The 19,035-nt window shown below is 35.2% G+C and overlaps 1 protein-coding gene across 1 annotated transcript; it reads left to right on the forward strand.

The window, feature by feature from the left end:
• Window positions 1-13,039: 13,039 nt before the first annotated feature.
• Window positions 13,040-14,349, forward strand: LOC148804279 (uncharacterized). Its single transcript, XM_088900404.1, has 2 exons — window positions 13,040-14,028; window positions 14,229-14,349. Exons 1-2 carry the CDS (start codon window positions 13,040-13,042, stop codon window positions 14,347-14,349), a joined length of 1,110 nt encoding a protein of 369 aa, XP_088756530.1.
• The last annotated feature ends 4,686 nt before the right edge of the window (window positions 14,350-19,035 follow it).

Consider the following 19,035-nt stretch of genomic DNA (forward strand, 5'->3'; position numbering starts at 1 on the left):
ATAGTAAGACTGCGTTTTCTTAGTTTGTATATATATATATAAAGAGAGAGAGAGAGAGATTTAGAAAAAGAGAGAAAGCAGTTGGGAAGAGCTACTGATAATTCCTTCTACTAAAAGTAGGGAGATTTCTCTTATAATGGGATGTGGACGAGAAGCTACTACTCTCGACTTAGCCCAAATTATACACCACCATGCTTAGTTGGATCCTCTCTTATAGCAAAATGGAAATGTATAACTCCTTCCCATTATTCTCTTTCGCTTTTGTTAATCTTTTTCTCCTTTCGTTATTTACTTTATAGTGTGCTAGTGGTCGAGTAGCTCGTTTTCTCTCTCTTTCTTTCTTTGTGATTTCTATCTCTATTTCTCCAGGTAATAAAAAGTTAAAAGCTACGAGAGGTGAGGTGAGGGGAGAGAGGAGAGAGCAAGCCACAAACCACAAGTGCACAACTGGGACTGGGCAGGCAGTGGCAGGGGCACTGTTGATGATTAAATGTGTTGTGGTGAGCGTCAGGATACGTGTCGAGCGACGTACGCAGGGATCTCTTGTCAAATGATAAAATCTTCTATCGCGCTCAATCCGGCGTCCCTCGTTAACATGTTACATACATCCCCACTCCCCAATCCCAATCCCCATTTCATTTATTTAACTATTTTCTCGCAGTTAAATTTAACGGCCGTCGGCTGGCGTTGGGTTGTCACAGACCTTACGGTTAGGGGCTTTGGGCATCACTCCTTACATAATTCTCATTATCAGAACTGTCCATGACCATTTTTTTATATTGACGGATATATCCCTTATCTCTCATTCAACCCTAAGACGTAGACGGGCGCGCCCCCACACCCCACAGTAACATGTCCCATGACGAGTACAGAAGATGTTATCAATGGGTCCGGATGTAATAGGCACGTTAAGTAAGCATATTGAGTGAGCATCTAATAGTTGTGTGACACTTATTCGGGTTAATGTAATTTTTCATCTAAACATTTTTATTCCCTTAGAATTAATAAGTGAAAAACATAAAAGGGGAAATCATAGAGGAGAAGAGATGTACCTGAATCAAAATTTTGGCCTGAGTAATGATGCTGCAAGAGACTTTTAATCCAATCCAATCTAGGATTGTTAGCACTCGAGTGGTGATGATTTTCTTGAATTTCGGTTGGGATAACCATCGGTTCGAACAACAGAATTTACAGAGTAGGAGCTCAATTGATGATTAAAATGATAGAGCAACGACAATAGGGTGATAAGAAGGAAAATTAGGGAAATAAACATGACTGGAAGAGGTTGGGTTTCTATTAAAATCGAATGGGGAATCTGAGAAGGATTGCATCACCGCAAGTCATCTGTTCTTGTCAATGGGAAACAACAAACATGGAGAACTGCAACTGTGGCTCGTCGGAGGAGGAAAAGGAAAGAAAAAAATAGAAAATGTAAGGGAAGAAAAGAATGAGGGAAAAAGATGAAGAGGATGAGAGAAGAGGGATCACCGGGGAGAAGCTTAAGGCAGCCGCCGCTGGTTCGCTTTCGTAGGGAGAAGACAATGAATAGTAGAAGAAAAATAATAAAATAATAGATAATTCCTTTCTAAAGGAACAAATACATTTAGATGAAAAACACATTAATTGGGACAAGTGTCACACAGCTATTAGGTGATCACCCATTGTGCTTACTATTACATCCAAACCCATTATCAATGCACTCTGATAAGTGCATATGGGGCGCTGCCGCACCAGCCGCTGTGGGGTGTCAATCTCAACTCTCCCAATACACACTTTTCTTTTTTCCTTCTCACTTTTATAAACTTCATTTGGCTCGCTTTGTTTGTAATAGGATTTCACTTGCATAAAATACAAATTAGTATTCCATCATTTAATATTCCAAAATTATCCTTTGTTTTAAATGTTTGTATAAACTTAAGCTATTTTTGGTTTTAAAGAAAAGGCAAAGAAAAGAAGGGAAAAGTAGGAATAGGTTTTTCTACCTTTTTCTTCCTTTTCCTACTTTTTCTTTCTAACCAAACATATACTTAATGATTAATAATTGATGACAATCAAAGTCTTCGGTTTGCTTGGATTGAAGCTCGACACAAAATGAAGGCCTGCAAGAAAAAGCTGGTTAGAGTAAAAGAAGTTACTTTTATTATTGGAGTAAAAGTTGTATAATGGCATTCGACTCTAGAATGATAGGAAGCGAGAAGAATACAAATTTTGGTTCAATTTTATTTTGGAGTTCAGGCTCAGTTTGGAAAGAGTATAATTACAAATATATACAGTGTAAATATGTTGGAGGGAGATTTAAATTTTTAAGAATTTTTTTTTCATCTCTTGTTTTTTTCTTTATCCACCCTTAAGTGTATGGAAAAGATTTCTTATCGTAATTGTTTGGAAAAGGAATAGAAATTGAGTATATTTGTAGTTTTGCTCTCTCAATGGGTAGGGACTCATAGGAGGAGAACACTATAGATATTCCATGCATATGAGAGGGGTTGGGAGTGCTTTTTACATGTGCACACCGAGCCGAGCCGAACTGGGTTGGGGCATGCATGCGTGTGCATGTGCGATACACCAAATCATTTTGTTTTAATCGAATTACACCTTTTCATTTTAAATTGTGTCTCTTTAATTTCGAATTTAGTTTTAAATTTAAACGTTTTCTTTTTTTGGTCTCTTCCTCCTTGTGTCTCTTCGAATAGGTGCATTGTTTTGAATAAACTCCTGTCTGAAAGGACACATCTGTGTCCATTCCGGTCTGAGATCAATCTATAAAAGAGATGTTGGTCGATCCAATTTACACACAACAATTTTCCAATTCTTTGTCTTCTTGAAATATGAACATCAATCTTCTATGGTTCGTGGAGGTCTGGTAAGCGAGTACACGCCTACCAGAAGCCTGTGGGCTGTTTTATCTTGGCGACCGATTTGCGATCACTTGACTGCACCGTAGGGGGCAAATGCAGTTTTAAGGAGAGTGACCAAGTGGCATGACTCAGCCCTCCTCCTCCCTGCAATTTCCAATTCTGAGTTTCTGCAAAACATCACAACATTGCAAGTTCGATTTGAAAAACGATTACCGATATGTTTCATTCTACCTCTCTATTTACTATTTTTACAACAAAATATATATAAAATAATACAAAATATATAATTTTGTACTCTACATATTTATATTTATACTCCTTCCAAACAGAGCCTGCAATCTAAACAGAAAAAAATAATAAATAAATAAATAAAGCAAAAGGTGAGTCCCCGCATTTCTCCTCACTTTTCGACTTCATTTTCTTAGGACAAAACTTCTAGGTAAGCTTTGCTTTAACAAGGAGACATATAAAGACATCAAGGATGTTTAGCACCGTGCTGTAGGGCTGTCAATGGACTGAATTTGGAAAAGATAAGTCTGGTCCAAATTCAATCCAATTCACAAAGTTCACATTATATATGGTAATCTTACGAAATAATTAGTCAATATTAGCATTGTGTATAGACCCACAAAATTCTTTTTCTTTTTTTCTTTTTTTTTTCTCCATTTTATATGCGAAGAAAAAGAGTTATACTCCCGAAATTGGAGTTTCTACAATGGGTGATGTGGTAAATTAGAAAATCATTATTCTGAGGAAGCCAGATTTCCTCCTCCCAAAAAGGTCTTCCCACCCACCTTATAGCACTTGTAAATGTGCATTGGAAACATATTCCATGAATGAAAACATACAAGTAAGGAGATGTTCCCAATGTGTATCTTCAATGTGCTGTGAAGACCCTTCTGTGAAGATGAAACCCAAACATTTTAAGAGGATGCTACTGAAAAAAATCTTATAATCAATCAACCAGCATCATAAAAGTGATAACCAATCAGATACATTTTCATCAAAACTCATAGGGTTTTGATTGGTCAAAGCTTTTTCGGCATCATAAATTTTCCCGTAGAAAGTTGTATAGGTTTTCTTACATTTTCCTACTTTTTCCTTCAAAATAAACACAGCCTAAATGACTAGTGAGCACACTTGTAATTATATTTCAATACAAAGAGAAATAAACACTAAAATGGACTCTTGAATCTACCCTAACCGATCAAGAGTGAACATACCAATGTTCCATTCATTTTATTAAAGTGAAGGCCCACTTTTTCTGTAGCTAGTCATTGTACAAACCTTTGTTCACAGCAAATACAACTCATCACATCCACGTATACCATGCAATTCATTATTTGCATAATTGAATCTGTTCCTCCCAAAGTCCCAATACGAGAGATTCCTTATGACTAACCTGACATAAGCAGAGATTGGCCTTCATGTGGTTAATTCTTTGACCGGCGCCTATTGAAAAGCTACACTAATAAAAAAAGATGTCGTAGCTGACTGAGATGGGAAACTCAAAACCAAGTGGAATCGGGATTTCATTATTTGGTCCTCACAACACTTCAGCTGTGCATTTAGGAACATCGCCACATGAATTAATGAAAGCTTTGAAAATATTTTCAATACATAGGGATGGTAATTTTTTCCATTTCTGATTTTTTCATTCCCAGTTAGGGACAATTAGGGATAGGGAATGAAGTCCTCATTCATATATATTAAAATATTTTAAATCATATTTTAAGATTTTTTATTTTAAGTAACTTATTTTTCAAAAAATTCTATTAATTAAAAAATTTTAGAAATTTAGATCCCCATGAAGAACCCATCTCCACCAGGGATCAGGGATGGAAGACAATTTTTGTCATTGGTGGAGATCAAGGTCGATGATGAAAATATGATTCCTGCCCCGTTGCCATTCCTACTAATATAAGAACCAATTTTGTGATGACTAAATCCAATCTCAACCAAGAGTCAAATTAGGGCTGCTCATTGCCCGACACACATTGCTAAATCTTTGGATGTGGATTTTGTAACTTGGAATAGCCCTTGAACCTTGTATTTCTTTTGTGTTTTAGTTTGTTCTTTTATTTGCAGATAAAAAAATAAAAGTCATTTTTTTTTCAAATCATATTATCAAGGTGTATTGTTAACATTGACAACTTAATGCTATCATATCACTTTAACAGTAGCCATCGTCTCTTTCCGATATCACCATATATATTCATTTGCATCCATATCATCATCTATAGCAGTCGTAGCTTAACTTGTAATGTGGGATGTGCCGTGTCAGTATGGCACGGATATAAGGTGGCCCGGACGCCATCCGTGTTGTGTTGTAGCAGGCCTTGGGCCTTGATGGCCGTGCTTGGTCAGCACAGTCCCCACTTAGGTTAGGTTTGGCATGGCGCGTGGCTCGGTTTCTAGCCATGTTGAGCCCATTTTTTCTTTTGCAGTTTTTTTTAAACTAAGAAAAAATAGAAAAAAAAATAAAAAATAGCATATAATAGGAGAAAATTAACATGAATAATAGATAATAAGTTGGAAAAATTGTGAAAATTTTGTTTCATTTCAAATTTAATATGCACAAAAAATAAGAAACACATTGAAAAAAATACAATAGAGTTTAATTAATAAAATGATAAAATTAAAGATAACAATTACAATGGGATTAGATTATTGGAAAATATTATAAATAAAATCGAAAATAAAAAATTACAAGAATACAAAAAATATTGGATTCAACACTTTTTCAAGTTTCATGTCCATCATCATCTGTATCTGGTGAACTATCAGTTGAGGTGTCATGTCCTCCTTTGTCTTATAACCCATCTTCTGCATCTAGCTAATCCTTTAAGCAGATGCACATCTCCAAAGATTGATCATTCAAGCTGCTCTCCTCCTCTTCCATGTTTCAGGTGAGATATTATGTGTCTAAACAAATGGTTAATGCCACCGCTGTTGTGGTAGTTGAAATCATGTCTACATTATTTTGCAAACCGCTCTTCTTCCCTTTTCAGGGATTTCATCAATGTCAAACATAGTCCAGATTTTGGTAGTCCTTCTCTTACCACAGGACTTGGCATTATTGGATTAGGCTACATTGACAAAAGGAAAATGATTTTGAGAAGAGCCAACCATTATAATGACAATTAAAATTTAGAAAAAATAAATAAATTTAATCTGCTTACTCAGTCCAACCATTGGTATCCTTAATTTCAAATGATGAAACTTTCTAAGCCTCCCACGTTCCCAAATTGGCAAATTACAGTATTTGATTTGTAAACTTGAGACACTTGATGCAAGCTCCTCCTTGTTGAAACTTGGAAATTGGAATAAAAAATAAAATTGAGAAAATTAAAAGAGTTAAGAATATGGGAGTATATAGATTATAGAGAGTAATAGAGTATGGGAGTTGTTGTGGTGAGGAGGGAGGGTAAGGGTATTTATAGGAATTGGAGGATTAATTTAATCAAAATATCCTCTAAACTAATTGTTATATAGCTGTTAAGGGGCATTTAAGTCATCTCCCCCATGATCCAAAATATATAAATACTCCTTAGGTTGCTGCTTGGCATGGCCCGAATTCTTGTGCCGTGCGCCGTGGCTCGGCATGAAATTATAGCAACCATGTCATGCCAAGCACAACCCCTATTGTATTGGGGCGTGTCAGCCCGCCGTCAGCCTAGAGGCCTAGACATCCCCAATCATGGACTTTATTTTGGAAAAAAAAAGTTAAACTTTTCATATACATTATTTTCTAAATTTGCTAAAATCATTCCTCCTTCGATTTTTAAAATAGGCCAAGACATCCCCAATCACATATGTTTGCCTAGTTCAGACTTCCCTCCCTCATTAAATGAGTTAATATAAAGCCATTGTGTTGATATTATTCAGTGCCAATTTGGGAGAGCTTCCCCGCAGCGGATTTTGGCATTGCAACGCCCCATACAAAAAGTCAATAAGCTGTGTTTAGCTATGTCATTGAGCTGAGAAATTGACTTTCCTATGAAACTTTGCTACACTGCATTGTGAAAATTTAAATGCACATTACAACAAAATTTTAACCGATTACATTTTGATTGATTTACATTTTAGCAACATTAAAAATGTCATTGTAGCATGTTGCTTTATCACGGGTCTATTCATATTTAAGTTATGTTGCGACAATTTACGTAAAATGCACAATAAATGTTGCACCTATTTCATTTCAATAACCAAAACTTCTGTCTTTTTAAACCCTTCACAAAATCTTATCTTCAGCGTAAATGCATGATTGACACAATGGGCAACTTTTGCCATAATTCAAATGTGTGGTCCAATTGTGCTTCTGGTGCCTTGGTGGTGGTGGAATCCTAGCTAGTACTAAAGGGCCGACGATTCCCAGATAAGTATTGAGCCAGAATGGAAAGAGAATTCTATCTGAAGTATGACAGAAAATGGGCCTGGTCGGACCAAATTTAGATCAGTGGATTAGCTTCATTAGCTCTAAACTCTTAGCTTGAGTGAGTTAATTTAGATAACAAGATTCTGTCCACATTCTAACCACAAGACACTCCACAAACATATACAAGAGATATTCTAGAACGACTATTTTAAACCATTTGACCAATGTATTGTGATCCATAGATCCGGACTCAACTTGAATCCCGACTCTAAACCAGATAGACCAGAGATCATATCCAGCTTCTATCAGGGTGGGGAGGGGGGTGTTTATGTGTAACCCCAGGAAGCAAACAATAAAAAATAACAAATCTAAACCGAAATTCTATATAAAAAAAAAAAAAACATCTAAAACTGAAATTGGAAGGCTCATCTCCATATAGTTTAGAGGAGGACGAAAAGATGCTAATACCATCATGATATAGCATAGAATTTCGGGTTTTGGCGGTATATTGAACTATTGATTTTACACAAACGGGCAGAGAAAATGCAGGCAAAAAGTACGAACTGAAGTCCAACATGACAAGCCAGGACCGTTACGTTATGTTTATAATGGCGGTCCAGTGGACGTCATTTCAGAGCGTGAAAACGGGAAACCAGGTTTCACTCAGTCTTCACCCAGCTCTTGGGATCTGCTCCTCACAGAGCACATCTCACACCGATCTCACAAACACATGCTGTGAGGTCGGTGTCAGGAGCAAATCCGGTCTCTCTCTTATCAACCTGAGGCTAGGTTTTAATACCTACGAATTTTGATTAATTGTGTCTGTGCTGCTCTCATACTGTTGCCCCAGATTTGTCTAGTTACTACAAAGAAGAAGATATTAGGACTATGTGCCCTATAAAGAAATAATAACCTTATAACATTATCTCAGACTTAAATAATTTACTGTTACATTTGATCTTATCAATCGAACAGAAAGGAATGGTGAAACAGAATTCATGTCGCTGAAACTGATTCCATTGTTTATGAGTTGTCGTGGCAGAAATAACTGTCCAATTAGAAAAATTAGTGGTTATATGTTCATCTGGGTTCAATTTTTATCTTCGAGTTCACATCTCCACCCCATTGTCCTATTCCACAACACCCCACAGCACATTCCCGTTATGTATTCAGAGCATTTCTTAATGATGATATCATCGGTTCTGATATTATCATAGAAAATGAAATTAGACACGCTTCTTGATTATGCTGTTTTCCAGCTGTCACCCAAGGGTTCACAGTAAAAAAAAGTCATCTACTTATTTGATGGATTTTACAGGTTCATTAACTATCTATTTTTATTTTATTCTCTTTCTTTTTCTTCCTCTCTTGGCAGGTGTGAATTGTTTGTCTCTGGTGATGGAAAGACTGGGAAGCTTAGCAACTCCTGGGATCACCTATTAACAGAAGGTTGATAAAGAAAATTAGATGACACTTAAAGGGCATTTGTGTCTTTTCCCATGACACTTAACAGTTAGTTAACAGCAGGTAATAGATTGTCGCATTTCGAAAGTTCGGGTATTAGAGTGGCACTCGACCTAAAGTATAGGGTACCTATCGGGGATTTTCCCATTATATAATTTTTTCACAAGAGAACTTCTAGATTTATTTCTCCTGGTGTGTTTACAATCAAGGTTTTAAAAATTGGATTGTACATGGAACCATTTTGGAGATTGGTTTTTGGGTCAAATGGTCCGACTGTTTAATTCAAATGGATGATCCATTTTGATTTAAAAAATAAAAAAATAAAATCGAAAAACAGCCAAAACTGTTGTCTGGGTCAATATTTCTTCTGCTTGAGTCAATGGTTTACTGACTAAATTAACGATTTTAGGGTGAAACGGAACCAATTGCCTGACCGGTTCCTAAGTCAACCAGTCCGACTTTTTTCTACATTAGCTGCACTCTTGATGGCATTAACCAGTCCTAGCCAAGTTCTTTTTTAATTAACCAGTTATCAGTGTTTACAATTGTTGCTAAACCAATTAATTCACAATCACAATCACAAGTCTCTGTTGATCACATGATTCACTAACTCTTGTTCTTAATCTCAGTGACGATGAATGAAATCAGATCACATTCTCGTATGTGCTACTAGAATTTCTCTGCCATGCATGGGCTAGCGTTAAAAGATAGAGATGTTGAGTCCGTGAGATGAGAAGGTAATATCTTTCTGTTTAATATTGTTCACAGTGGCTGTCCTTTTTTATTTATTTATCTTGTTAGATTCAAATATGGGGTGTCTGAGTTCGTACTTGCTCGGATGTTTTTTATGTTTTGGTATTCTGGAAATTATGTATATTCTCGTTTTATTCTTATATGAGTTTTTTTTAATTATCAAATTAAAATAATTTAAAAGATCCCAACCTTTTATAGGTAGGGGTGAGCATTCGGTTTATTCGATTAAAAACTGAATTGAATAATCTGAAATTTTAAAAACCAAAATAAAAAAATAAAATCGAAACTGAATTATAAGAAAACCGAAATAATCAAAACCAAAATATTGTATATTATAACATATAAAATATATTATAATATATATTTTATTATAAAACTGAATTTCATGATAATATACTATATATAATATATTAATATATAAATATATAACATATTATATATTATATATTATCTATTACATATAATATATATAATGAATTTTCATTAATTCAGTTTTTTCATTAATCAATTTTTAATTCTGAAAACCAAAATTTTAAAAAACCGAATTAACTGAACCGGAAAAACCAAAACCAAAATTTTTGGTTCAATTGTTCAGTTTTAACGGAATAATGCTCACCCCTATCTACGAGGGAGTGATTACATTTATTTTCCTAATTAACAAAATTGGTTGTGGGTGAGTTTAAATAATCTCATGAAGGTAAACTGAGTTTCCTGCCCACTACTCTTTCTCCACACTCTACCCGCCTTGAATCATGAAGGTTGGTAAAGTCTCTAGTTGGTTGTATTGGGATCCAATTCTGCCTTTACCCGGGTTTGGGGGGAGGGCTACCCTGTTGTGCCGCCCATTACCCATAAAGAAAAACATGTTTGATTTTTTATTTTTAAACAATTCCGAAAACAACAGAATTCAAAGGAGGTTGGAAGTAATACAATAGAGAGAAAAGCTGAAGTGGATAACTGTGGTTTAAGACTTTAAGGCTATGCTTGGTTTGAAGGAAAAAGTAGGAATAGGAAGGGAAAGGTAGGGAAACCTTCACAAATCTTGCATAGGCTTCCTTACGTTTCCCTACTTTTTCCTTCAAATCAAACATAGCCTAAGTATATAAGATAGATGGATAACAGTTTTCAAAAGACCCATAACATTTTAAGAAAGGACTGAGCTTTCTGGACATGTGATATAGTGGGTGTTTCCTTAAATATTTCATTTCAAATAAATATTCCATTTTGAATACTCTCATTGATCCAAATTTATGTGATTTTGGCCCTCCAAAATCAATCAGATGTTTCCATAAGATTCTAGGCACCCTAAAAAGCTTACCTACAAAAATTCAGCCCAAAATACCTTCGTTTGCCCCTCCATTACACTAAGATTCTATTTCAAAGCTTCACATTGATCGGATCAAGTCCTTTTGAATATACTCGATCTTGGCATAAATGGGCCAATTTGACCCTACCAATCAACCCATAATACTCATTTTTCCTTCCATCACACCAAGATTTTGTTTCAAAATTAATAAATTAACCAAATCACTACCCCTTTAGATCTGCCTAATCCAAGCCTATTTAGGCCACTATGACCTACCAATCGATTCAAAATGCCCAAAAACCATACCCTATAAAATTCCAATCAAAAAGCACCCTTGTTTGCCCTTTATATAAAAAGATTCTATTTTGGCCAATCTCATAGGCCCCATACACACAAAACCATTGTATATATTAAAATCCATTTCCACACTTCATTTATTATTTTTGTTATTAATTAGGGTATCTATTTAATTATTTAATTAATAAACAATACTTATGAAAATACTATTAATTACTTAACGGTATCTTGTTATAATTAATTAGTAATTCATTAATTAACATCATTTTTATTAATTATGGTATTTAATTAAATAAATACCATAATTAATTAATAAATGTTGTTAAAAAATGTATTGCTAATACTATTAATTAATTAAATAATTAAAGAAATATCATAAAATAATGTTAATTAATTAAATAAGTTAAATAATTCTTTATGAAAGAGGGAGAAGGGAGTGATGAGGTGGCTTCATGAATGAGTAAGAAAGACTAAAATGAAGAATGTCTGAGAATTCTTAGTTAGGGTAAGGGAGAAAGTGATGCAATACAGGAGAAGGCCGATAAGTTCTATGCAAGTTGGGATCATCACAGGAATTCTATCTTAGTACATTTTTACCAAGTTGGTGCCATCTCAAAGTTTCCATCTTAGTTCATTTTTACCAAGATAGCATTATTTCGAATTTAGACCCAATTAGGACTTTCCTTTTGAAGGATGTTAGTAGATTCTATTTTGGAATGTTTTCTTAGATTAGGATTTTATTTTTAAGGAGTTTTAGTAGGATTCTATTATGGAATGTTTTCAGATTAGGATTAGGAGACATAAGGGTGTATGCCTATATAAAGAGTAGTTAGGGGAAGGCTAAGATAGTTCTCTTGTTATCAATTTTCTCTCAATTATTTAACGAAGAATTCTTCTTCCTAAAATTTGATTTCTGCTCTTTTCTCTGAAGCCTTTCTCACGTGTTTCGTTTCCATTCTGCATCAGTTGGTATCAGAGCTCAAGTTGATCCTTCTTCAGATTATGGCTCCTAAGAAGAAACCAATAGATTATATCATGGAGCAGGAACTCAATAATAAAACACAAGAAGATATAGCAGAGCTGAGAAGACAAGTCGATGCACTTGCTCAGGAGGTGAAATCACTGTGTTCCCGATCGGAAACAGGGGACAGTGACTCCGACGCAAGTATCTCCACACATTCCCTTTCATCATCAAGGCAAGCGACCAGTTCAACTATAGTTGCGGGTGGTGATCAGAAAAGGTGGAAAGCATGTCATAAGGTTGAGATCCCGGAATTTTAGGGAGGCATGACTCCAAAAGGATTCATAGATTGGCTCTTCGTAGTAGAATAAGTTCTTGAATTCAAGGAAGTTCCAGAAAATAAAATTGTATCTTTAATAATCACTCGGTTTATAGGATGAGCAATAGCATGGTGGCATCAAATGAAGGTCATGCGACAGAGAAGAGGCAAAGAAAAGATTAAGACATGGAAGAAACTCAAGGCAAAGATGAGGTCAAAATTTCTACCCCATAGTTGTATTCGTTTACTTTATCAAGAATTGCAAAATCTAAAACAAAGAACTAATACAGTAGATAAATATACAAAGAAGTTTCACCTGTTGGTGGCTCGGAATGAGTTAGCTGAAACCGAAGACCAATTGGTGGCTAGGTATATAGGTGGGCTGAGACCAAATATTCGAGATATATTAGACCTATTTGACTACTATGATGTTTACATGGCACATCAACATGCTCTAACCATAGAAAAACAAAGTAGTCGACCTAACCCATTCAGCCGAACCCAAACTAATGTGGTCAGACCACCCCCATGTAATAATCCTAACCCGCCTCTAAATTAGCCACAACCCCGTGGGCTAAACCAAATCCAAGGGCACGGACCTAATTAAAACCAAGTGGGTCTACCTGGACTGAAGTGTTTTAAATATGGTGAACTGGGCCATAAATATGTTGAATGTGTGAGGGGTAATAAAAGAAAAGGGGTGATGTTTGTAGAAGATGAGAGTGAAACCCAATTGGAAGCATTTGATTGTTCAGACTCACCTGTGTTTAACTCTTATAATGAAGAAACCTTTGAGGGAGAAATGGTCTATAGGGATGTAGGAGAAGCCTTGGTGTTGCAGCAATCGTTCTTAACTCCTAGGGGTGAATCATCGGATTGGCTAAGAAATAATATTTTCCACACTACATGTACTATGGGTGGAAAAATTGCAAGCCTTATAATTGATAGCGGGAGTTGTGAGAATGTTATAGTGGAAGTGGTCACCCACAAGCTGAACTTAAAAACTCAACACCCTCACCTCTACAAGCTTGCATGGCTAAAAAGAAAGAATGAGGTTTCAGCCACACAACGGTGTCTAGTGAGCTTTTCTATTGGCAACAATTATAGTAATCGTATGTGGTATGATGTTGTATGCATAGATGCCTACCATTTGCTTGGGCGCCCATGGCAATTTGACTGTTACGTAATCCATGACATACGAAAGAATACCTACTCTTTTGAGTTTAAAGAGAAAAGGTTGACCTTATGTCCATCACATGAGACTAAACTGAAACTCGATGAGGGTTCTAGCCTTTTTGCCATGACTGAATTCACAAGTGCCTTAAAAGAGACCGGCATTGCATATGCTTTAATTAACAAGGGGATTGAGCTAAAAGGTGTGGAGGCTCCAAAAGAGCTGAGGCCTTGGATTGATGAATTTAGTGATGTGTTTCCCGAGGACATACTGGCGGGATTACCACCATTAAGGGATATCCAACATTTCATAGATTTATCGTTGAGTGCTAGTCTCCCCAACAAGGCCCATTACAGAATGAAACCCACTAAACATGAGGAGTTGCAAAAGCAAGTAGATGAACTTATTGCTAAAGGGTTCATACGAGACAGTATGAGTCCATGCATGGTTCCCGCTTTATTAGTACCCAAAAATGATGTACTTAGAGGATATGCATTGACAATCGGGCAATTAATAAGGTAACCATCAAATACTGATTTCCGATTCCACGCTTGGATGACATGTTGGATCAGCTTTCTAGGGCCAAGGTGTTCACTAAGTTGGACTTGAAATCAAGCTACCATCAAATCAGAATTTGACTCGATGATGAGTGGAAGACAACATTCAAGACGCGGAATGGTTTGTTTGAATGGCTAGTAATGTCATTTGGTTTGTCCAGTGCACCAAGCACATTCATGAGGGTCATGAACCAGGTTCTCAAGCTTTTTATTGGTCAGTGTGTTGTGGTATACTTTGATGATATTCTCATATATAGTGTTGATATGAACTCTCGCTTGTGACTTTGCGCAAGGAGCAACTTTATAAAACCATGAAGAAGTGTATTATTGCCACAAGTTAAGTCTTATTCCTTGGGTATATCATCTAAGGGAAAGAGTTTCTGTAGACCCGGAGAAGGTCCGTGCCATTGTTGAGTGGCCTATCCCCAAAACACTTACTGAAGCACAAAGTTTTCATGGTCTTGCAAGCTTCTTCCGGCGATTCATTAGCAACTTTAGCACTATTATGGCACCATATCCAGATTGTCTGAAGGCCAACCAATTTTGTGTTTACCACTGAAGCAGAGAGAGCCTTCATTGAGATTAAGGCATGTTATCCACGTGGTTGATTGTGATGCCTCTAAAGTTGGAATCAGTGCTATTCTCAACCAAGGTGACCATCCCATAGCCTACTATAGTGAGAAATTGAATGGATCACGCCTCAACTACTCAACCTATGATGTGGAATTCTATGTTATGGTACATTCGCTCCGGTGTTGACAACAATATCTCATCTATAATGAGTTCATTCTATATTCAGATCGCAAGGCATTTAAGCATATTGTGGCCCAACATAAGTTGAATGCAAGGCATAATAAATGGGCCACATACCTTTAAGAATATTTATTTGTGTTGAAACACAAGTCAAGTGTGCACAATCAAGTAGCAGATGCACTCAGCTGAAGGAGAGCCATGTTATCCACGTTCCAAGCACAAGTACCGGGGTTTAATACTTTTCATGAATTGTTTTTCACTGTCCCTTATTTTGCTGGTATCATAGACGAAGTGCAAGCAGATAGTAGGACAAACTTTGTGATATATGATAGCTTCCTATTCAAGGGGACCTGACTATGTATACTTGATTGCTCATGGCATCTGAAAATCGTCAAGGAGCTTCACAATGAAGGTCATTTTGGGCGAGAGAAAACAATTCATCTCATTTCAGTAAGTTACTTTTGGCCCAAGATAGCAATATTTTGAATTTATAGCCAATTAGGACTTTCCTTTTGAAGGATGTTAGAAGATTCTATTTTGCAGTGTTTTTTTAGATTAGGATTTTATTTTTAAGGAGTTTTAGTAGGATTCTATTATGGAGTGTTTTCAGATTAGGATTATGAGACATAAGGGTGTATGCCTATATAAAGAGTAGCTAGGGGAAGGCTAAGGCAATTCTCTTGTTATCAATTTTCTCTCAATTATTTAGAGAATAATTCTTCTTCTGAAAATTCGACTTCTGCTCTTTTCTCTGAAGCCTTTCTCATGTGTTTTGTTTCCGTTCTGCGTCAGAAAGCTCAACACCCTCATAAAAGTACTTTTATGAAAACACTTTTACAAAAGCACTTTTATGTAAGTACTTTTATGAAAGCACTTTATAAAAGTACTTTTATAAAAGTAATTTTGCAAACGTACTTTTCTAAAAGTGATTTCATAAAAATCCTTTAGCAAGGGTACTTTCTTAAAAGTGCTTTCGTAAAAGTACTTTTATAAAAGTTTTTTTGTAAAAGTGTTCTATAAAAGTACTTTTATAAAAGTGCTTCCATAAAAATGCTTTTATAAAAGTGCTTCTGTAAAATTATTTTTATAAAAGTACTTTCATAAAAGTGTTTTTATATAAGTAATTTAATAAAAGTGCTTTCAAAGGGGTATATTTTGGAAATAGAAAGAGAATGAAGGACAAAATAGTCACAAATGTTTATTTAAGTGCTTATTAGAGAAAAAGACTATCAAAAGTCCAATATAAAATAAGTGCTTATTTTAAAAAATAAGCAATTGAAAAAGCTGGATGCCAAATGCAAATAAGTGTTTATTCGAATAAGCACTTGTTTTTAAGCACTTATTTTTGAGCACTCCCAAGCATAGCCTAAATATCACATTATTTATTACTATAAACATTGTTTCTCATAAATTTGAATTAGAATTTTACCCCCAAAATAACTATTATATTGAATTCTATTGTTTATTACATTTTCCAGTTTCTTTTCTTTTAAAATTCTGAAAGCCACCTTTTTTGCCAACATTTTATGATAGATGTTAGGGTAAAATATAAAATACCTTCCTATGGTTTTACTTTAATAAAAGCCTCCCATGTAATTTGGAAAAACCTGTAGTTACCTTGCTTTGGTCGTTGTTTCAGTAATGGAGATTGGAATTGGCCAAATTACCCTTACAACTGGATAAGGCATCTTCCTGCAAAATTCAACATACCAGATTTGCCCCTCTAGACTTCACTCTACGTGACGAATTTTTACAAAGTAAAATTACTTTACTGTTTTCAATTTGACCCAAGGAAGCTTTTTAGCTAAAAGCTAAAAGTTTTTTGGGGTATTATAATAAATTTTCATATGAATTAATAGGCATAAGGGTAAAACGGACATTTTAAAAAATCCAATGCATTAGGCCAATGTTTTTTCTGTCTACTACAATGATAGAAGATAGATAACTACAGTTTTTTTCAAAACTATAGCTGAAGTTTTTGTTAAAATGAAACCTCAAGGATATATAGTTTTTTTTTTCAAAAGTAATATAGCTGAGGTTTTTATTAAAATGAAAACTCAAGGGAAGTTCTTACAATTGTCAGAAACCTCAGAGGAGGGTTTTATATTTTACCCTAGATATTATGATTTAATGTATAAATTTTAAATAAATAATAAAACATTATTAAGTATGTGAAGTATTTTAAGTATAACTCAACCCAATTGACTAAAAGACTAGGCCTTATACCAACAACATGGAATTTGGCTATTGGATTCATGATGTCAAGAGTTGGGCAAAAGTTTCAATAATGGCTGCCAACCCTCTTTTTCTTGAATCCAAAACTTTACACAAGACAGAGGGGGCCACCTGAAAATTTTATTAACTAAAGAAGGCAAATTACAGGGGAGGAAATAGCCCGCCTTATATATATATATATAGCCTTTGATCTTGATTTGGACAAACAATGCAAGTTCACACTAGTAGAGATATATGTGGAAGAGTTTGATAGGTTTTTAAAAGGACATTTAGCCATGTGCCTATTTATCAAAAATATGATGTTCCGAAATCTTTAACCTGTGTACATAATTCAGTTTCCTCATGTTTTAAACAAGGGGAACGCTACAACTAGGTGTAAATGCATGTACCTTCTAGGTATAGTTGTGAATAGATAGGTAGGATTCCCAATGGAATACCCAAACCTAAGTTTGATCCAATTAACATCCAATTCAAGAAATCAAATCCTATTCGAATTTGAATACTACTTGGTCTCAAATAGTTGAGTTGGTCACTTGCATCGCTTGCTTTAAATATGGAAATTTGTTTCTAATCTCTTTTATTTGATTTTATTTTTCTTGAAATAACCATGAAAAGAGAAGTTTACCAAAAAAAAAAAAAAAATCAAACATGGTAGAGAGGGTTTCTTACTCTATAAGAAGAAAGGTCTTACAGTTGGGTTTATTGGAGAGAAGAAAAGGAATCCACGATAGAAGCCATCGGAACTCTTGATTATGGTCAAAATGATTTTTGAGCATAAGCCTATAAGTTCTTCTCTTGCATGAGAACTCTGTAATTCTGTTCGGTGTGTGGCATGGAATGTGGTGATCAAAACCAATAGAGGTACCTAAGTTTTCCTTTAGATGAGGTGATGGCAATGAACAAATAAACCTAAACCACCTTTCTTCAGCTTTTAACACTGAAACTTGCTCACATTCTTTTATTCTCACTCCACATTCCAGTTGATTAGGACTTGTCACAGAAACGAGAAGAGAGAGAAACACAAGTGATCTTGGCCGGTTTTCAGTCAAGGGCAATTTAGTCTAAAGAAATAAAAATTTGCTCCCGCTCACTATTTTTGTAATCATATTCTAAATATCACTGAATTTGTCAATAAGTCAAACCAAGGTTTTAAAAACCGAAGAGGACAACAAATCGTTCAGGGTTTGGTTTTCAGGTCGAACAGTCAATTCTTCGAGTCAAACGAATGGCCTGTTCTGATAAAAATAATAATAAATAAATAAATAAAGGCCAAAAACCGCTGAACAGTTTGAACAATTTGACTGTCCGGATTAATGATTTATTAACCAAATTAACGGTTTTTGACAAAAAAACAATTCTAAAGTAAAATAGAACCAATAAAATGAATGGTTCCCAATTTTCCAGTCCGATCATCCGGTTTTGAAAACCACGAGTCAAACTTTATCATTTAATATGAAAGCAATCTGTTAGGCAGCCTTACCACCTGTACTCTTATTAGACCATCCAACAATGGAAGCTTCTGCGTGAGTTTGCAATTATATAAAAGGTGTTTGTGATTCCTCTAAAAATGTGTTCCCCATTTAAGTTGTCGTTCCATTTATGGTTATTTAAATACAAGATAGATTGGGCTTTATTTGGGATAATCCTTGCTAAGTACAAAATCTAAGCATACCGACATCTATTTTATCTACTTAAAACACATTTATCAGCAATAATTTTTTAAACCACTTTTTTTTTGGCAAAATAAAGGAACCACTATAAACATCACGGGTACATTAGGAGCCCCCTTTTACAATGATCCAAAAAACAAACACGGAAGGATGAAGGGGGATTGGACTTGTTAAAAAGAGTTTTTTTAAGCCTAGTCAATCTTGCAGGTCAAGAGCCGGCTTAACCACTGGTCTATTTACATACAATGATTTAATATCATCAAAAAAGGATAAAAGGTCAAAGAAGTGATCGTATAAGGCTTGAACTTCC

Source organism: Nelumbo nucifera, chromosome 1 (genome assembly GCF_055504915.1).
Source record: "Nelumbo nucifera cultivar China Antique chromosome 1, China Antique-T2T, whole genome shotgun sequence".
NCBI lineage: Eukaryota > Viridiplantae > Streptophyta > Magnoliopsida > Proteales > Nelumbonaceae > Nelumbo > Nelumbo nucifera.